This window comes from Salmo trutta, chromosome 17 (assembly GCF_901001165.1).
Source record: "Salmo trutta chromosome 17, fSalTru1.1, whole genome shotgun sequence".
Classification (NCBI taxonomy): domain Eukaryota; kingdom Metazoa; phylum Chordata; class Actinopteri; order Salmoniformes; family Salmonidae; genus Salmo; species Salmo trutta.
This window is the reverse complement of record NC_042973.1, coordinates 4,808,365-4,830,085: the sequence shown is the minus strand read 5'-3', so window position 1 is coordinate 4,830,085 and position 21,721 is coordinate 4,808,365. Positions and strand designations below refer to the sequence as shown.

General features: G+C 44.4%; 1 protein-coding gene across 10 annotated transcripts in view; it reads right to left on the bottom strand.

The window, feature by feature from the left end:
* Positions 1 to 3,120: 3,120 nt before the first annotated feature.
* Positions 3,121 to 21,721, bottom strand: part of ephb3b (eph receptor B3b) — a 98,948-nt gene continuing 80,347 nt past the window's right edge. For 7 of the 10 annotated variants that reach the window (XM_029695436.1, XM_029695437.1, XM_029695438.1 and 4 more), the window contains exons 12-16: positions 16,525 to 16,740; positions 15,476 to 15,625; positions 14,738 to 14,937; positions 8,812 to 8,967; positions 3,121 to 5,022 (exon numbers count right to left, since the gene is read on the bottom strand). In XM_029695436.1, coding sequence (XP_029551296.1) covers positions 4,914 to 5,022; positions 8,812 to 8,967; positions 14,738 to 14,937; positions 15,476 to 15,625; positions 16,525 to 16,740 — 831 coding nt within the window. In that variant the 3' untranslated portion in view covers positions 3,121 to 4,913. The remainder of the gene's footprint in view (positions 5,023 to 8,811; positions 8,968 to 14,737; positions 14,938 to 15,475; positions 15,626 to 16,524; positions 16,741 to 21,721) is intronic. The other 3 variants (XM_029695443.1, XM_029695444.1, XM_029695445.1) reach the window with 1 other exon arrangement.

Genomic DNA, 21,721 nt, shown 5'->3' with positions numbered 1-21,721 from the left:
GGGCCACTTGTCTGACAGCAGCGGACGAGGGCCCAGTCGCTGAGCTGCACACACACCGAGCCCCCTGACGGAGTTCCGGTATTGGCCCTATCGTTTTAAGGTTTCTCTAATGGCGCTCCATCTCTGCACCTAACGGTTGCATTGAGAACGGTCGCTGTCACAGAGCTGTACAGGGTGAGTAGGGTGTTGGCCCTTTTTTTTTGAAGGACTTGGGGTAAAGGTACAGCTTGGTACAACGGAACAATTTGTAAATGTACAAACACAGTGAAAATCTCCATCGTCTCCATCGTCTGCATTTTAGGGTAGTCCTGAAGTTTCATTTTGATAAAGGTGTATGAAAGACAAGAACTGACAACTTCATAGAACTACGCAATATACTCCTCTTGATGAAAGATTGAGGCGAAGGGATGGTACAGCTAAAAAAAAAAAAAATCTATCCTTGGCGGCCATCTTTAGAATTTGAACGGAAACGCTGAAACATACACTTGAAGGGAGAGTGAGGTTGTTTAGAGCAGCATGTATTCCTCTAATGGTCTAACCACAGGGTAACCACGGTTTACAACCCCTTGAAATGCTCCAACCAATGCACAAAACATCTCTAATTGCAGCTGTCCCTAACTACTCGCTACTTCTCCCTTCCACACTCTCTCTATTTTATTCCTCTTCAATCCCTAAATGTCTGCTCTCTCACTCTATCTGCTCTCACTCTCTATCTGCTCTCTCTGTCTGCTCTCTCTATCTGCTCTCTCTCTCTTTATCTGCTCTCACTCTCTATCTGCTCTCTCTATCTGCTCTCTCACTCTATCTGCTCTCACTCTCTATCTGCTCTCTCTATCTGCTCTCTCTATCTGCTCTCTCTCTATCTGCTCTCTCACTCTATCTGCTCTCACTCTCTATCTGCTCTCTCTATCTGCTCTCTCTCTATCTGCTCTCTCTCTCTTTATCTGCTCTCACTCTCTATCTGCTCTCTCTATCTGCTCTCTCTCTATCTGCTCTCTCACTCTATCTGCTCTCACTCTCTATCTGCTCTCTCTGTCTGCTCTCTCTATCTGCTCTCTCTCTCTATCTGCTCTCTCTCTATATGCTCTCTCCCTCTATCTCTCTATCTGCTCTCCCTCTATCTGCTCTCTCTCTATCTGCTCTCTCTCTCTGCTCTCACTCTCTATCTGCTCTCTCTCTCTATCTGCTCTCTCTCTCTATCTGCTCTCTCTCTATCTGCTCTCTCTCTCTATCTGCTCTCACTCTCTGACTGCTCTCTCTATATCTGCTCTCTCACTCCATCTGTTCTCTCTCTCCATCTGCTCTCTCTCTCTGTCTGCACTCTCTCTCTGTCTGCTCTCACTCTCTATCTGTTCTCTCTCTCTCTATCTGCTCTCTCTCTGTCTGCACTCTCTCTCTGTCTGCTCTCTCTCTCTCTATCTGCTCTCACTCTCTATCTGCTCTCACTCTCTGTCTGCTCTCTCTATCTGCTCTCTCACTCTATCTGCTCACTCTCTATCTGCTCTCTCTATCTGCACTCTCTCTCTGTCTGCTCTCTCTCTCTATCTGCTCTCTCTCTCTGTCTGCTCTCTCTCTATCTGCTCACTCTATCTGCTCTCACTCTCTATCTGCACTCTCTCTCTATCTGCTCTCTCTGTCTGCTCTCTCTCTCTATCTGCTCTCTCTCTCTATCTGCTCTCTCTCTGTCTGCACTCTCTCTCTGTCTGCTCTCTCTCTCTCTATCTGCTCTCACTCTCTATCTGCTCTCACTCTCTGTCTGCTCTCTCTATCTGCTCTCTCACTCTATCTGCTCACTCTCTATCTGCTCTCTCTATCTGCACTCTCTCTCTGTCTGCTCTCTCTCTCTCTATCTGCTCTCTCTTTCTATCTTCTCTCTCTTTCTATCTTCTCTCTCTATCTATCTCTCTCTCACTCTATATATCTGCTCTCTCTCTCACCCTATATATCTGCTCTCTCTCTATCTGCTCTCTCTTTCTATCTTCTCTCTCTTTCTATCTTCTCTCTCCATCTATCTGCTCTCTATCTATCTGCTCACTCTATCTATCTGCTCTCTATCTGCTCTCTCTATATCTGCTCTCTCTTTCTATCTGCTCTCTCTACCTGCTCTCTTTCTATCTGCTCTCTATCTATCAGGTTTCTATCTCTCTGCTCTCTATCTATCTGCTCCCTCTCTAGCTGCTCGCTCTAACTGCTCTCACTCTCTCTATCTGATCTCTCTCTAAATCTGCTCTCTCTCTCTCTATCTGCCCTCTCTATCTGCTCTCGCTCTATCTGCTCTCTCTATATCTGCTCTCTCTCTATCTGCTCTCTCTCTATCTGCTCTCGGTCTATCTGCTCTCTCTCTCTCTGCTATCTCTCTCAATCTGCTCTCTCTATCTGCTCTCTCTCTATTTGCTCTCTGTCTATCTGCTCTCTCTCTCTCTAGATCTGCTCTCTCTTTCTGCTCTCTGTCTTTCTTCTCTCTCTATCTGCTCTCTCTCTCTATCTGCTCTTTCTATCTATCTGCTCTCTCTATATCTATCTGCTCGCTCTCTCTATCTGCTCTCTCTATCTATATGCTCTCTCTGTCTATCTGCTCTCTCTATCCATCTGCTCGCTCTATATATCTGCTCTCTCTTTAGCTGCTCTCTCTAGCTGCTCTCTTTCTACCTGCTCTCTTTCTCTATCTGCTCTCTCTCGATCAGCTCTCTCTTTCTTCTCTCTCTCTCTATCTGCTCTCTCTCCATATATATCTGCTCTCTCTTTAGCTGCTCTCTATAGCTGCTCTCTCTCTTTCTGCTCTCTCTCTCTGCTCTCTATCTGCTCTCACTTTCTATCTGCTCTCTCTATCTGCTCTCTCGCTCCGTCATCTCTCTATCTGCTCTCTCTACATCTGCTCTCCCTCTATCTGCTCTCTGTATATCTGCTATCTTTATCTGCTGTCTCTCTACCTGCTCTCTTTCTCTATCTGCTCTCTCTCTCTATCTGCCCTCACTATCTATCTGCTCTCTCTATCTATATGCTCTCTCTATCTATCTGCTTTCTCTCTATCTGCTCTCTCCAAATAGTCTCTCTCTATCTGCTAATTTCACTTGGAATCAAATCATCTCACAATAACACTGTCCCAGTTGATCAAACTCCATTTTGTTTTCATGTTATTTATCTTATTTTTGTTACAAAACATGTACAGGCTGTTTAGAACAACAACAAAAATACAATATCCAATTTTATATGCATTTTTTTTTTTTTTATAATCATTAATTCATTTGCTGAATTCTCTTGGAACATCTGTTTCCTCTTCATCGTTCTTTAGAATAAGTCCACAGTTCAAATGGCCTGTTGTCCAAGTGGGGAGAGAAATAAATACAGTGGGTGGAAAGTAGAGAAATTAAACTCGAGTTTTTTGGATTAATTTAACATCCAGATAAAAGTAAAAAGAAAGTTACGTGTGTCTGCTCTATTGTGGATGCATATAGTGTATATTTCCAAAACATTTTTGTATTTCAATAAAATAAAAACATTAACAGTTTGTCCACAGAATAAAGCGTAACTGTTTCCGATATAATTGTTGCTCCTTGTCACTGTTCAGTTCATGCGCTAATTCTCCACAGTGGGGATATAGCTGAAGCTGCATTGTACAGTATGTGTGTGCAACTTGTTACACTCTCGCATTCACAAACACACACACACACACTCAACACACAAAAAGGCCGGTGGGTCAGGTATGTTGCAACAGTCCTCGCCTAGCTCCCCGACATCACAGAAAGTGTCCAACAGGAAGTACTTAGCTCTGACCAGCCAACAGGAAGTACTTAGCTCTGACCAGCCAACAGGAAGTACTAAACTCTGACCAGCCAACAGGAAGTACTATCTTGAAACACAAACCTCAATAACTATGGAACAGAAAATCTAAATGGAGGGCTGATAAAAACAAATAGACAATTATTGTAGTAGGACAGACACAGTTGATGAGGCATATGAGCCAATGTTCTCCCCTACGTCTTAGAAAGAGGTCTGTCGGAGACTTTTGGGCCAAACTAGCGCGGCCATCTCAGATGCTCTCATTTGACCTCTTGACCTTTGGTGATCTTCTGACCTTTCACCCTTTACACTTCTCCTCCACGTCCTTCTCAGTGGCCTTGTGCATAATAATACACCTTCAATATGAAGATGGGGAATAACACACACACACACACACACACACACACACACACACACACACACACACACACACACACACACACACAATAAAACAAGTTGTAGCATGGGAGGGAATTCATCTATCGTGTCCAAACACTTCATTTTTTTTGCGTGCGAACGCTTGTTCACTTTTTCAGCTTTTTTTCTGTATTTTTATACTCAAACAGTGTTCGTCCACTTCCAACTTTAATGTCCGTCAGGGGGGCTGTCCGACAGATGTTAGGGTCAAGGTTCAAGGAGATTGGTTTTCACAGGAGGATGACCAAGTTCAGGATACAAGGAGATGGGTGGGGTGGGAGTGGTTGAGTCCCAGCCATCCTCAAGAAAACACACGCGCGCGCATGCAAACGATCACCCCACACTGGACCAAGTGAGGCACGCATGGGATTATGGGTTCCATTTCTTCTCTTTAGAAACATTTTTTTTTTTTTTTTTTTTTACAAAAATCATTCAGCTAAATCTTGTCAAAACGTGGGACTAATAACGTAGAACACAACAGGAAACATTGGCGTGGAAGACAGAAGAAGAAGAAACAACGTCTAGTCCCTTCGAGGCACTGCAAGCCAGGTTTGTCTTCATCTGATTGGCTGAGATGGTCAGGCAGCTAGGGTTTTCCCATTGGCTCTCTCTCTCTCTCTCTCTCTCTCTCTCTCTCTCTCTCTCTCTCTCTCTCTCTCTCTCTCTCTCTGGCACAGTTCCTCTCCTTCCTGTCCTGTCTCTCTGGTTGGTCCATCTCAGACCTGGACAGGCAGTGTTTGGTTCATCTGTAGTCTCATGTCCTGAATGCTGCCGAGGATCTTCTTCTGGTGGCCTGCCAATGTCACTCCTATCCGAAGAAGATCTCTGAGTAGAGTGGAGTAAAGAAGAGAGAGAGGGAGAGGTGGGTCAGACATAAACAGTAATACAATCATGTCATAGTCTTGAAGATGTATGCTGTATCAAACATTAAGACATATGCTTCCCAATAGGCTTCCCAATAGGCTTCCCAAAATGTTTACATTAGAGGACATACAGTTGGACCCTGTGGGAACAGTGGAAGCTTAACAGTACTCTGTGTACACTAATACAATGACTTGCTAAGATCATGACAACAAAATGGTGACACTCCTCTGTGCACCGATACCTGGGCCAGATGTAACATACTTCAATATCCTGGCAGGTGGGCGGGGGGTAATGGGCGGTAATGGGGAAGGGAGGTTAATGTTTAAACGGGGATTTCCGCTACTGTGGGCCAACACTAAAACCTGTCTACCAGCCAGTCAAACAGCCAGTCAGTTACTTATTAATAAGGAACCAAGCAGAGGAAGTCCTTCAGTAGCCAATCAGTCACTCCTGCAGCAAACTGTCAGTCGGCGAGTCACCCACTCAGTCAGCGAGTCAACCAGTCAGTCAGCGAGTCAACTAGTCAGTCAGCGAGTCAACCAGTCAGTCAGCGAGTCGACCAGTCAGTCAGCGAGTCGACCAGTCAGTCGGCGAGTCGACCAGTCAGTCAGCGAGTCAACCAGTCAGTCAGCGAGTCAACTACTCAGTCAGCGAGTCAACTAGTCAGTCAGCGAGTCAACCAGTCAGTCAGCGAGTCGACTAGTCAGTCAGCGAGTCGACTAGTCAGTCAGCGAGTCGACCAGTCAGTCAGCGAGTCAACTAGTCAGTCAGCGTGTCAACTACTCAGTCAGCGAGTCAACTAGTCAGTCAGCGAGTCGACTAGTCAGTCAGCGAGTCGACCAGTCAGTCAGCGAGTCGACCAGTCAGTCAGCGAGTCGACCAGTCAGTCAGCGAGTCAACCAGTCAGTCAGCGAGTCAACCAGTCAGTCAGCGAGTCAACCAGTCAGTCAGCGAGTCAACCAGTCAGTCAGCGAGTCGAACAGTCAGTCAGCGAGTCAACTAAGTAAGTCAGCGAGTCAACTAGTCAGTCAGCGAGTCAACCAGTCAGTCAGCGAGTCAACCAGTCAGTCAGCGAGTCGACCAGTCAGTCAGCGAGTCGACCAGTCAGTCAGCGAGTCGACCAGTCAGTCTGTAGCTAATCACTTAATGATATAACAGACTAGTGTGTCAGTCAGTGAGTCAACTGGTTGGTCATTTCCTGGTGAATCATTTAGTCTACACAGTCAGTGAGTCAACTGGTTGGTCATTTCGTGGTGAATCATTTCGTCTACACAGTCAGTGAGTCAACTGGTTGGTCATTTCATGGTGAATCATTTAGTCTACACAGTCAGTGAGTCAACTGGTTGGTCATTTCATGGTGAATCATTTAGTCTACACAGTCAGTGAGTCAACTGGTTGGTCATGTCATGGTGAATCATTTAGTCTACACAGTCAGTGAGTCAACTGGTTGGTCATTTCGTGGTGAATCATTTAGTCTACACAGTCAGTGAGTCAACTGGTTGGTCATTTCATGGTGAATCATTTAGTCTACACAGTCAGTGAGTCAACTGGTTGGTCATTTCGTGGTGATTCGTTAGTTCGATGGCGAAGCAGTCTTGAAAGACAAGACTCAAAGAGAACAGTCAGCAATCCATAATTTTAATCAATCAATCGCAGTCACCCAGTTTGACTTGTCTTAACAGTCTTGTAAACTGTCTGTTTCTCTAAGGCTGCGTTTAGACAGACAGCACAATTCAGATCCCCCCCCCCCCCCCACACTAATTGGTCTTTTGACCATTCAGGTCAGCTCTGAAAAACATCTAATTGTCTGTTTCATAGTTGAAAAGAGGACAGGGAGCATTCACTCCTAAATGTGAGATGCAATGGAGGAAATATGAAAACGCTGACACTCACACAGAAGCCTTATTAAAGAATGGTTTTAGAATGGCTGCTGTGAAAAAAAAGCTGCACCTGTTTGGCTGGCGTCAGTCAGACAGTGTAATCTAATCGTCTCAGTGATGTTGGTTTAACTCAAAAGGCCTCATGTACCGGATTGTTAGGAATAATATCACAAGGACTCTCTTTTCCTCTATTTCGTTTGTTTTCTCAATGCCGATAACGAAGGAGAGAGCAAACCACGGTCGGCGTCTGGAGGAACGATTAGCAAACCACGAGGACCCAGCGCCTGTCTGTGTACTCTCCGCTCACACAGACAAAGACACGCACACACACACACACACACACACGCACGCACACACACACAGACACACACAAACTCCACCTCTTTCACAGACACTATGCCCTCTGCTTGTCTGCACGTTTCCGTCGTCCTCTCCATTTGCACACACACACACACACACACACACACACACACACACACACACTCAGGCTCAAAAATAGAGCACTGTCCATGGCAGCAATTTCGCATAAATAAATTGTGTTTTTGTTCCCTTCGCAATCCCTCATCACTCCAGCGACGGAGGATAAAATGATGATAAATGAACCACCATTAGAGGAATTACTAGCCATTATGGGTATTAGAGAGAGCCACTGTACAGCACACCTGTCAGCCTGACAAATTGAAACAAATCACCTCCACATCTATCCTCTTATTATCCACCTAACGAGGATGATAATATTAATCATTATTATCCTAATTCCTTTATTTGATCATAACTGGCCCCATTTCCATGACCTCTTCGACACACATTTCCTGTTACATAAATAGCGTGCCAACCTGGCTCTGAAATCAGGGTTGTGTTCATTAGGCCTTAAGTGGAAGAAAACAGACTGAAACAGGGAGGGACTACCAGGACTTGTACAATGAGAAACTTTTCATTTTAATTTTGTATCGCAAAGTGTTTTTAAAACGTTGCATTCTATTACGAACGCGATCGAATTCTGGGTGAACTATACTGTGATTGTTTCTGTTGAATTGTGTCTTTGTTTTGTATGTTTGAAATGTTCTTGTCTGTATGCCTAAAACTGTACATGTCAACATGTTTACACAGGGCACAGCCGTAAAAGAGATCCAGGTCTCAGTCTGTTTTCCCTGTTAAAATAAAGATTAAATAAAAAAAACAAAAAAACATCCTTATTGCTGAAAGGGACAGTGTCATGAGGTAACGTGAACTAGGCAGGAAGAGTACATTGTGCCCTTCCTGTTAGGCTTTATTTTGTGTTTGCTCCAGAATGGATTCCTTTTATTGGTCCCTTACTGTTTACCTATTACTTTAAACGCTCCACGATTGGTCCTTACTACACTCCATTAATTCTCTCCAGGAAGAGCCTCTACATTTTTTACATTTTAGTCATTTAGCAGACACTTTTATCCAGAGCAACTTACAGTAGCGAATGCATACATTTTATACAATTTTGTACATTTTTTTTTTCTGTGCTGGCCCCCCGTGGGAATCGAACCCACAACCCTGGCATTACAAACACCATGCTCTACCAACTGAGCTACAGGGAAGGCTCTAGAAGTTGTGCCACTCGGGGTCAAGCTCTGGAGTAGTGTTATCTTATCACTCAAATCACAGTGAACCCAGTGAAAACAACAGCCTCCATTATGTGCCACAATTCGAAGTGTATCAGGAATTTCTCTGAAACCAACTCTGACCTGATTCACACTGCATACAGCCAACCAGATTTTATTCAATTGAATCAACTCTTTTTAGACACCCCCCCCCCACAACCAATAACTCTGCTGTCTGGCCGTGACAATGACCCCATTTGAACTCAACTATCTGAATCGACTCTTTCTTCACTCACTCTGCTGTCATTTGGGCCACGAGGTCGAAGGAGGCAAATCCGGCGTTGAGGAAGTTGTCGCCGTAGCGGCTCATCTTGATTGCATCCAGCCAGTCTCCCACGGTGGTGAAGGTGGTGTAGTCAGGGACACACCGGTCGAGCAGGGGCTGCGACGCCCTACAGGGGGGGGACACACAAAAGAGAGAAAGAGGGTTAAGGTCACGCCTCGCCTCCACCACCAACGAAACCCCCCCCAAAACGTCACCTCGCTCTCCCTCTCGCCACCCCACCCCCCACCCCTCGCCGCCCCTGTAGGGTCAAAGGTCAACTGTCCCAGCTGCCCGATGTAACCGTTGGAGACTGGCTTGGAGGCTCGGAGACGTTGGCGCAAACACACCCGGTGTGCGTCCTCTTTGGCGTGACGACCAAAGCAACACAATATGGCAGAGGTGGAAAAAACGTCTCGTCAATAATCTCCCAGACATCATGGAGACGCTTGTGTAATATCAACACGTGTGTATGTGCATGTGTGTGTGTGCCTGTGTGCCTGTGTGCGTGTGTGTATACAGCTGTTAACACCCAATGAGGCTCTCAGACTCTCTAAAAACCCAACCACGCCTAACTGATGTCACAGATCCGGGGGCTACCTTGCCATGTATATAAACAGCAGTGGAAGTTCGAGAAGAGAGAACGAGGGCAAGGGTTAATGAAGGAGGGGGGGAAGTAAGAAAAGGACAGAAAGAAACAGAGGAGTAGAAAGAGGACTACTTTCTCTCTCTCTTTCCTCTCTCTCTCTGTCCATTCTCTGCTCTGTTGATCCTTGTCATTTGATGGCATTAGATTCATAAGCAGGGGGGGGGGGGTTTGAAGAAAAGAGAGGGTGCAAGTTATTAAAAGTGGCTACAGAGGTTCCATTGAAGGGGTGAGTAGTGCAGATGGATAGAAGGAGTGAAGTTTAATAAGGCCTGTGCTTCAGGGCCCAGAGGGTTGGGGCTAGCTGCCATTAACCCTCAGACACAGTTCCCTCTTAATGGACCATTGTTAGCCACTCTCTGAAGCCTTGCGTTGAAGGGGAAGCTGTCTAGCCTGGTCTTTCCAACTCCTTAAGGTTGTTGGAAAGGTCTGGGATCAGGCTAGAAGTTTGTCTACTGGGAGAGGCCACTAAGATATTATGTCTGATGTTATGACACATGACATATCACACATCGGAGTGGATACTCCTCAACTGGTGTTTCCTCAAGGTTTTTGGTTACCTATTTCCTATTGGAAGACCGTTTTGGTTACCTATTTCCTATTGGAAGACCATTTTGGTTACCTATTTCCTATTGGAAGACCGTTTTGGTTACCTATTTCCTATTGGAAGACCATTTTGGTTACCTATTTCCTATTGGAAGGTCACTTTTGGTTACCTATTTCCTACTGGAAGACCGTTTTGGTTACCTGTTTCCTACTGGAAGACCGTTTTGGTTACCTGTTTCCTATTTGGGAGACTGTTTTTGGTTACCTGTTTCCTACTGGAAGACGGTTTTTGGTTACCTGTTTCCTACTGGAAGACGGTTTTTGGTTACCTGTTTCCTACTGGGAAACTGTTTGTCTTCAGGGTGAGTTGTGAAACTCACACACACACCAGTGGAGGCTCCTCAGAGGAGGAAGGGGGGACCATCCTACTCAGTGAATTTCATAAAAGAAGTTCTTCTTTTTAGATAAAACTATACTAAATATGTTCACGTCATCAAATAACTGTTTTGCAGTGAAGGTCTACAGTAGCCTCAACAGCACTCTGTAGGGTAGCACCATGGTTTAGCCCGGAGGACAGCAATTTTCCGTCCTTCTCTGGGTACATTGAATTCAATACAAAACCTAGGAGGCTCATGGTTCTCACCCCCTTCCATAGTCTTACACAGTAATTATGACAACATCTGGAGGATGTCCTCCACAGGAGGTTGGTAGCACCTAATTGGGGGGGATGGTCTTGTGGTAATGGCTGGAGTGGAATTATTGACAATATTGAACAGTTTTGAGCAAATTCATTCCAAAGAAATTAAGGAGAAGCAGGAGAGTGAGAGAGAGAGAGAGAGAGAGCGAGGGAGAGGATAAATATTTTTGTTGTATTTTTTCTTTTAGTTTCACTTTCCCTTACACTAGCTAATGCAGCTACTCAACAACCTGACTCAAACAGAGAGAAATATTTATGTTAGCTAGCTGGCTATCCAACACTTCAATTCTTAAAAGTCAAGGTAAGCTTTCGGTTTTATTCATTTACTACCACTGGGCCTCGCCGGTGTAACTGCTAAACTGCTTGCTGTACACTGTACTGCGTGATTGTACACATAGATTGGATTGTGGGTTTACTAACGTGTTAGCTCTAGAAGCTACATTCACTATGGCATTAGATAATATGGTGACAATGATGTAGGCTGTGTGTAGCGGTTATGGTATGAAAGTTTGGCTTGGAGAGGTATTTTCGACTGTTAACAGACAGCTGTTGTGTTTTACACTGAAGTCCACAAGTAAAAGGAAAATGTGAGAGGAGGAGAGCGCGTAGATGTGATGATGCTGTTTGTATGGTTGCTATGAAAGCGAGATGTGTGTGGCGGATGATAGTCCCAGTCGTTATTCACGTAATAATAAGGAATGCCCTTCGACCACAACGACAAATTGGGAAAAAACAAAATTATTTCCTATTGACCCCATTATAAAAGAGGCAACTCCGTTGTCAATTTTTGTTTAAACAGAAATAACAAAACATTCCCGAAAAATCTGCTGTGTTGTTCAATGGACATGTAGCCAGGTCAAAAATCCTGACTTACGGTTCGCAATGCTCCCACGTAGGGAAATGGAGCCTGTGAGATGAGCCCTATGGCTTCAGGTTATTCGGTGTGGAAAAGTGGGAAATGTGGGGGACCCCGGTGTGTGGAAAACATTCAATCAAAGGTAAGACATTAAACTTGTTTACAGTCCGTTTGTAACTCCACTCACTACTTGTAGCTGAGTGGAGTTGTTGGTCTTGACTAGCTTAAATATTCTGGGCTGTTACTAGCTAGCACTCGTTCACTCAGTGGCTATTAGAGTCGTCATGAAAAGGGGCATGAGTAGTGAGGATAATAGGGAGCAGCCAATGTTGAAAAAAATCATCTTTAGACATGTTGTACTTTTCTTAAATGTTGTTTAATAATTGACTAAAGTAAATGTTTTTTTTTTTTACTGTGAGCCAATAGGGTAACCTAGGTAACCACAGGTTGGTTCCCACGCAGGCGGTGTTCTGTCTAATACAGACTGAGGCTATCATTCATACTGCCAATTCTGTTGTAAAACATTTCTTAAACGGAAGCAAATGGAATGAAACTGGGATGTCCAAACTCTCGTTTCAGATGGAAGAAAGATGTTTGGACTAATGATTCCACCCTAGATCAGCTAGATGCAGGCAAGAGTGTGTTACTGTCTGTCACCTGGATTACCACAAATGTTCTCTCAACCTTTGCACCTACGTTATAAACTGTCATTCATAGGCTAGGTTGTAGCAACCTCATGATGGGTACAGGGAAGTGATGTGAGAATGATGTAGTAGCCTAAACCTATCAATGTTACATGGAGTTGAGTGAATGGATTATGAATGAACAGAGATCCAATATAATAGAAATAAGGCCATGCTCATTAAAAAAAACAAATTTTCCTCCCTAATCTTAAACGGCACTGACACACACACACACACACACACACACACACACACACACACACACACACACACACACACACACACACACACACACACACACACACACACACACACACACACACACACACACACCTCCACCTGTACTGTATATACTGAAACAACTCACCAATCAAACGTAGCCTAGCTACCGCTACATACCGCTAACACCAATGCCGGATATCACGGCAGCTCATCTCTCACTCATTCCTCCCTCGTTAGGCTCGGTGGGAGGGGGGGGGGGCACACCTCTCTGCTGGGCCGTTTAAAATCTCGTTAGCAGCTAATTAAAAGTGTTCCCGTCTTTTTTTGCTTCGCTCTTACTCTAGCTAATTACTCTCACTTAATCTTCCCGGCCATCGCCATAACTACAGCTCCAGATCCCCCATTCCTCCCCCTCACACTCTCCTGAAGCAGGGACAAAAAGGTAGGTCACCCCCCCCCCTTTCCACAAACGTGACAGAGGAATGTGGCTAAAAAACCTAGACATTGTGAAGCCATTGGTCAAAGAACTTCCTTGTAAGACCTACTGTTGATTCAGCATTTGCATTGAGAAATCAAATCAAATTGTTTTTGTCACATGCGCTGAATACAACAGCGGTAAGGTATACCTTACCGTGAAATGTTTACTTACAAGCCCTTAAACAACAATGCAGTTCAAGAAATAGAGTAAAATTAAAATATTTTATAAACAAACTAAAGTTTAAAAAAAATTTAAAAATCTAAAAGAAACACAAGAAAATTACATAACAATAACGAGGCTATATACACGGGGTCCGGTACCGAGTCAATGTGTGGGGGTGCAGGTTAGTTAAGGTAATTTGTAAAGTAACTATGCATAGATAATAAACAGCGAGTAGCAGCAGAGTAAAAACAAAGGGCGGTGGGGGTGTCAATGTAAATAGTTCGGGTGGCCATTTGATTAATTGATCAGCAGTCTTATGGATTGGGGGTAGAAGCTGTTAAGGAGCTTTTTGGTCCTAGACTTGGCGCTCCTGTACCGCTTGTCGTGCGGTAGCAGAGAAAACAGTCCAGGACTTGGGTGACTGGAGTCTTTGACAATTTTTTGAGCCTTCCTCTGACACCACCTAGTATATAGGTCCTGGATGTCAGGAAGCTTGGCCCCAGTGACGTACTGGGCCGTACGCACTACCCTCTGTAGTGCCTTTCCGTCAGATGCCGAGCAGTTGCCATAACGGATGATGATGCAACCGGTCAGGATGCTCTCGATGGTGCAGCTGTAGAACTTTGAGGATCTGGGGACCCATGTCACATTTGTTCAGTCTCCTGAGGGGAAAAAAGTGTTGTGTTGGCCTCTTCACAACTGTCTTGGTGTGTTTGGACCATGATAGTTTGTTGGTGATGTGGACACTAAGGAACTTGAAACTCTCGACCCGCTCCAACTCAGCCCCGTCGATGTTAATTGGGGCCTGTTCGGCCCTCCTTTTCCTATAGTCCACGATCAGCTCATTGGTCTTGCTCACATTGAGTGAGAGGTTGTTGTCCTGGCACCACACTGCCAGGTCTCTGACCTCCTCCCTATAGGCTGTCTCATCGTTGTCGATGAGACAGCTGTTGTGTCATCAGTTGTGTCATCAGTTAACTTAAAGATGGTGTTGGAGTCGTGCCTGGCCACGCAGTCGTGGGTGAACAGGGAGTACAGGAGGGGACTAAGTATGCATCCCTGAGGGGCCCCAGTGTTGAGGATCAGTGTGGCAGATGTGTTTTTGCCTACCCTTACCACCTGGGGGAGGCCTGTCAGGAAGTCCAGGAAGTCCAGCATCCAGTTTCAGAGGGAGGGGTTTAGTCCCATGGTCCTTAGCTTAGTGATGAGCTTTTTGGGGTCCTATGGTGTTGAACGCTTAGCTGTAGTCAATGAACAGCATTCTCACATAGGTGTTCCTTTTGTCCAGGTGGGAAAGGGCAGTTTGGAGTGCGATTGAGATTGCGTCATATGTGGACCTGTGGTATGATTGAAGTAAGAGGAAATGCAGGCAACATATTTCAAACCAGTACATAGGGTCCCAAAGTTTTCCCAGAATTCCCAGGTTTTCTAGATATCCTGGATGGAATATTCCAAGGTTCTAGATATCCTTGATGGAATATTCCAAGGTTCTAGGTATTCTTGAAATCCTGTGGATTTGGGGAGTTGTGCAATCCTACTAGCACCAGATTGAGGTATCTGCTAACTAGGCTGAGATGTGGCAGACTGGTTGTGATAGCTGATAGGCTTACCCGGAAGAGTGCGTGCTGCTGGTGACCACCTTGAGGCTGGCGGCATTGCGGATGAGCTTGTCCAGCGTTGCGACGATCTGGGAGAACTTAGGCCGGAGGTTCCTTTCCTTGACCCAGCAGTCGAGCATGAGCTGGTGCAGCGCCGTGGGGCAGTCCATGGGCGGGGGCAGCCGGTAGTCCTGCTCCACTGCGTTTATAACCTGGAGGGTTGAAGAGGGGAATAGAGAAGAGGAGAGATCTGCGTTAAGAGTGGGTTAGAATCAGACCTGGGTCAGATATTTTCTTAGGGAATTAAGGGTTTGAATGAAGAGGCATACAAAGGATAGGGTGATCACTGGGCAGAGAAGGGATATGAGGTAGGAAGAGAAAGAGAAGGGATAGGAGGTAGGAAGAGAAAGAGAAGGGATAGGAGGTAGGAATAGAAAGAGAGGTAGGATTATAGTCAAGAAGGGAACAACGTAAGGAGGAAAGATGGAAGGGAAGGGGGAAGGGGGGAGGAAGAGAGGGGGAAGATAAGAGAGAGCATGAGAAGCGGTCAGGAGAGATGGAGGAAAGATGTTAGGGGGGAAGGGGGCAGGACAGATGGAGGGACCGGGAGGGAGGGGGGAAGGGGGCAGAAGAGATGGAAGAAAGACAATGGATGATAAAAGGAAAAGGAACCAGAGAATGGGGGATTCAGAGATTTTTACGGTGTTTTTTTGGGATCGGGGGAACATGAAGTAAAGTAGTTTCACTCACGTCCTGGTTGCTCATGTCCCAATATGGCCGCTCTCCGTACGACATCACTTCCCACATAACGATGCCATAGCTCCACACGTCACTGGCCGAGGTGAACTTCCTGTAGGCAATGGCCTCGGGAGCCGTCCAGCGAATCGGAATCTTGCCTCCCTGTGGATATGCGAATGAGTAGGTGAGCGTGAAATACTGGGGATGGAGTCACACACACACACACATACACACACACACACACAGTCACAGACACACACACACAATTTATTACCACTCATTCAAGACTTGACATAGATGCCAATACACACTCCCAAAGACTCCCTCAGTCCTAGACACTCACCAGACTCCCTCAGTGTTCTAGACACTCACCAGACTCCCTCACTGTTCTAGACACTCAGCAGACTCCCTCAGTCCTAGACACTCAGCAGACTCCCTCACTGTTCTAGACACTCACCAGACTCCCTCACTGTTCTAGACACTCACCAGACTCCCTCAGTCCTAGACACTCACCAGACTCCCTCACTGTTCTAGACACTCACCAGACTCCCTCAGTGTTCTAGACACTCACCAGACTCCCTCACTGTTCTAGACACTCACCAGACTCCCTCACTGTTCTAGACACTCAGCAGACTCCCTCAGTCCTAGACACTCAGCAGACTCCCTCACTGTTCTAGACACTCACCAGACTCCCTCAGTGTTCTAGACACTCACCAGACTCCCTCACTGTTCTAGACACTCACCAGACTCCCTCACTGTTCTAGACACTCAGCAGACTCCCTCAGTCCTAGACACTCAGCAGACTCCCTCAGTGTCCTAGACATTCAGCAGACTCCCTCACTGTTCTAGACACTCACCAGACTCCCTCACTGTTCTAGACACTCACCAGACTCTCTCAGTGTTCTAGACACTCACCAGACTCCCTCATTGTCCTAGACACTCACCACACTCCCTCAGCGTCATAGACACTCCCAAAGACCCTCTCAGTGTCCTAGACACTCAGCAGACTCCCTCAGCGTTCTAGACACTCACCATACCCCCTTAGTGTCCTAGAAACTCACCAGTGAACTGGTATAGGTTGGGTCCGTGGCGTCGTCTTCAAGGAATCGCGACAGGCCGAAGTCGGACACCTTACACACCAGGTTGCTGTTGACCAGAATGTTGCGAGCTGCCAGGTCCCGGTGAACGTAGTTCATATCAGAGAGATACTTCATGCCCGCGGCAATGCCACGCAACATGCCCACCAGCTGGATCACTGTGAACTGCCCGTCATTGAGCTGGCAGAGTTAGAGATAGAGATAAAAAGGTCAGTATATCATATTAAAAACATATATACTAGATTCAATCATTATTTAACATGCTCCAATTCTTCTCACACATATACACACACACATTCACTGCCTGTTGAACACAGAATGAGGAAGAACCTGGTTTGTTGTTTTGGAAAGTTTTGAAAGTCTTTTGAAAAGTGTTGGTTAATAGCTAGTTATCTTTTGAGTTTGGATCACGTGACGGGTTGGCATCAGCTGCTGGAACCGCTACTGATTCAGAGGGGTTGGGTTAAATGCGGAAGACACATTTCAGTTGAAGGCATTCAGTTGTACAACTGACTAGGTATCCCCCTTTCACTTTCCTTTACTATCTGTTCAGTGATCCTTCTGACCAAGGTCGGGTCTGAGGAGCTGTTTAGCGTAGCAACTAGCCTAGCTGCTAGCTAGCTGCCTATCAAGCTAGCAGGGGTTTCTTGAGGGCTTGAACGCAGCCCGTGACACAGTTAGTCATTGTGTCTGGGATCGCGGATGTGGTTGTCTAGATCCCTGCTGTTTGTTGTTGTTGTTGTTTTCAAATCTTTGCTGTGTCCTGTCTGGAACTGAGAGGAATAACAGCGTAACCTATGTTGCTACCATGACAAGACCAAAGCTGGTGGGAGTACCGTTGAGAACAGCGGTATCTATCACAGGTGAAGGATCTTTTAAACAAACAAAAATAATTCTACAAGCAGTTGTTTCCACAACAATGAAATAGCTTCAAGTGTTTTGTCCAAATGCTGTTGGAGTCAACTAATAAAATAATGGACGACCTGACCAGAAAGGTCCAGGACCTGAATAACAGTTTGCAGTTCTCCCAGGGTCAGCTCGATGAGTTTAACCTGTCTGGGCTAGGGGGCAGTACTTTCACGGCCGGATGAAAAACGTACCCAATTTAAACAGGTTACTACTCTGGTCCAGAAACTAGAATATGCATATAATTAGTAGATTCGGATAGAAAACACTCTGAAGTTTCTAAAACTGTTTGAATGGTGTCTGTGAGTATAACAGAACTCATATGGCAGGCAAAAACCTGAGAAAAATCCTAGCAGGAAGTGGAAAATTATAGTTTCGATAGAGAATCAAAAGAAGAACTACAATTTTCCACTTCCTGCTAGGATTTATTTTTGATTTTTGATTCTCTGTCGAAACTACAGTGTCTGTGGGGTGACGTTGCACTTCCTAAGGCTTCCATTGGCTGTCAACAGCCTTCAGAAAGTGGTTTGAGCATTCTCCTGTCACTGGGCAGATAATAGGAGCTCAGTTTCTGAGTGGACTGCCTGGCAACAAAGGGTTTGGATATGCGCGGTCACGCGAGCGAGCCGTTCCTTCTTTTTCTTCTTGAATGAATACGCTATTGTACGGTTGGAATATTATCGCAATTTTACATTAAAAATACCATAAATATTGATTTTAAATATGGATTATTTCGAACAAAAACAACATTTCTTGTGGAAGTAGCAGTCCTGGGAGTGCATTCTGACGAAGATCAGCAAAGGTAAGAGAATATTTCTAATACTAATGTTGAGTTTAGGTTGCGCCGAACTTGGCAGGTGTCTGTATAGCTCGCCGTGATGGCTGAGCTATGTACTCAGAATATTGAAAAATGTGCTTTCTCCGTAAAGCTATTTTAAACTCTGACACAGCGGTTGCATCCAGGAGTAGCCTATCTATAATTCTTTAAATAATTGTTATGTATTTTGTCAACGTTTATGATGAGTATTTTTGTAAATTGATGTGCACATTCACTGGACGTTTTGGTGGGAATACATTTTCTGAACATCACGCGCCAATGTAAAATGCTGTTTTTGGATATAAATATGAACTTTATCGAACAAAACATACATGTATTGTGTAACATAATGTCCTAGGGGTGTCATCTGATGAAGATCGTCAAAGGTTAGCGCTTCATTTAGCTGTGTTTTGGGTTTTATTGACACATGTCCTTACTTGGAAAATGGTTGTGTGATTATTTTTGTCTATGTACTCTCCTAACATAATCTAATGTTTTGCTTTCGCTGTAAAGCCTTTTTGAAATCGGACAATGTGGCTACATCAAGGAGAAGTGTATCTTTAAAATGGTGTAAAATAGTTGTATGCTTGAGAAAGTTGAATTATGACATTGTTGTTTTTGAATTTGCCGGCCTGATATTTCACTGGCTGTGTCCCGCAACTGGGAAGCTAGCATCCCACGTAGGCCATATAAATTAAACAGGAGAACTGCAAGATGACATCAATCTGAAAGTCATTGAGAGAGGACATCAGCTATGAATGTTAATCCGTGATAACAATGACGGAGAAATCGGATTATCTCGAGGGACGATCAAGGAGGAACAACATGGTTGTGTACGGAATTGTATAATCTCCACATGAGACCTAGACGGAGTCTGAGGACAAAGTGAGGGAAATTATCTTGGATAAACTGATGATAGACCACAGGACGATTGAGGTGTAGCGCGCCCACAGAACTGGAAAACCCACCACCGGCCCAGGTGACAGGCCCAGGCCGATAGTGGTCAAGTTCCTGAGGTTCAAGGACAAGGTAGCTGTTCTGGAAAGAGATAATAACTTGAGAGGAACGTATATCTTCCTCAACGAGGACTTTCCTGAAGCTGTGTGCCAGAAGAGGAAAGAACTGATCCCAGCCATGAAAGCTGCCAGAACACGTGGGACATTGCTTACATTCGCTATGACAGGATCATTGTCCAAACTTCCTCTCAAAAGCCTGGAAGGGTTGAGAGAGCCAAGCCTATGGGTTTGTAGCTTCAACCCCACAGCACAAACACACTTAGACACACCAACTGATTAATGGACTACTGAATGTATACATTTTTTTCTCTTGCTTTGTTTTTATTATTTCTATCTCTGACAAACTACCCAGGAAATAGCCCATATTAATATATGTAGCCTTAGACACAAGGTTCATGAAATCAATAACTTGCTAACATCAGATAACATTTATATATTAGCCAGTTCTGCGACTCACTTAGATAATTCATTTGATGATTCAATAGTAGCAATACAAGAGTATAACATCTATAGAAGAGACAGGCATGCTTATGGGGGGGAGGTGTTGCTGTATATATATTCAGAGCCAAGTAATGATTAGAGAAGAACTTATGTCAAGTGTTGTGGTTGCAGGTTCACCTAGCACATTTAAAGCATTTTCTTTTGGGGTGTTGCTATAGGCCTCCAAGTGCTAACAGTCAGTATCTAAATAATATGTGCTTGATAGTGTATGTGTTGTAAACTAAGAGGTCTACTTTTTGGGGGGGCCTGAATATTGACTAGTTTTCATCAAGCTGTCCACTCAAGAGGAAGCTTCTAACTGTAACCAGTGCCTGTAATCTGGTTCAGGTTATTAATCAACCTACTGTACCAGGGTGTTTCCAAATGCTACAGAAACAAGATAATCCACATGTATCAATCACATTTTTAATAATACCGTAGACCTTTACTGTCACGTCCTGACCAGTAAAGGGGTTATTTGTTCTTATAGTTTGGTCAGGACGTGGCAGGGGGTATTTGTTTCATGTGGTTCAGGGTGTGTTTGTGTATGTGTTCATGTAGAGGGGGTATTTGGTTTATATGGTTCGGGGTGGTTGTGTATGTAGAGGGGTATTTGATTTATTAGTCCAGGGTTTTGGTTATTGTTCTATGTTAGTTTAGTTCTATGTTCAGTCTAGTCGTTTGTATTTCTATGTTTAGCTAATTGGTGTTGGGGCCTTCAGTTGGAGGCAGCTGTCTATCGTTGCCTCTGATTGAAGGTCCTATAAATAGGAATGTGTTTCATTGGATTTTGTGGGAGATTGTTTCTTGTTTAGCTGTGTGCCTGACGAGACTGTCCAGTTCATTTGTGTTTGTATACGTTGTTTGTGTTTTTCCTTCTTCACTAAATAAAAAGAAGATGAGTATACATTTTCCCGCTGCGTTTTGGTCTACACCCTACGACACCCGTGACATTTGTTCTAAAGCTGTATCCGTACCCATTGGATGATGAGTGATCACAATATAGTGACTATATCCAGGAAAGTTCCAAAAGCTGGGCCTAAAATAGTTTGAGTGACCATACAAAGGATTTTGCTGTGACTCTTATGTGAATGATGTTAAAAAATATATATTTGTTGATATAATGTGATTAATAAGGAGCATCCAGACCCTGCAATTGATTACTTTATGAAAGAGCTTCATATAATTATTGATAAACATGCACTTGTTAAGAGACGGACTGTTAGAACTGTTAAGGCTCCATGGATTGATGTGGAATTGAATAACTGTATGGTTTACAGATATGGGGTAAAAGGAGTGGCTAGTAAGTCTGGCTGCACATCGGACTGGCTGACTTACTGCAAATTGAGAAATTATGTGACTAAACTCAACAAAAAGAAGAAGAAACTGTATTATGAAGCCAGGATCAATGATGTAAAGAATGATGGGAAAAAAACTTTGGAGTACTTGAAATGAAATTATGGGCAGAAAGACAAATTCAACTCCGTCTTTCATCAAATCAGATGGCTGATTCATCACAAAACGATTTTGATGTTGCAAATTAATTTATTGATTAGTTCATTGGCTAAGTGGGCTAATTTAGGCAGGAAATGCCAACAACGAACAATGAGCCATCATACTCATGCATTAAAAAAAAAGAATAATGAATGAAAAGCATTGCAAGTCGGAATTTTGTAAAGATAGCATGGGAGAGGTGGTAAAAGTATTGTTATCGATCAATAATGACAAACCTCCTGGCATTGACAACTTAGATGTAAAGCTACTGAGGATGGTAGCTGACTCTATAGCCACTCCTATCTGTCATATCTTTAATCTGAGCCTAGAGGAAAGTCTTTGTCCTCAGGCCTGGAGGGAAGCCAAAGTAATTCCACTACCCATGAGTGATAAAGTGGCCTTTACTGGTTTTAACAGCAGACCTATCAGCTTGTTGCCAGCTCTTAGC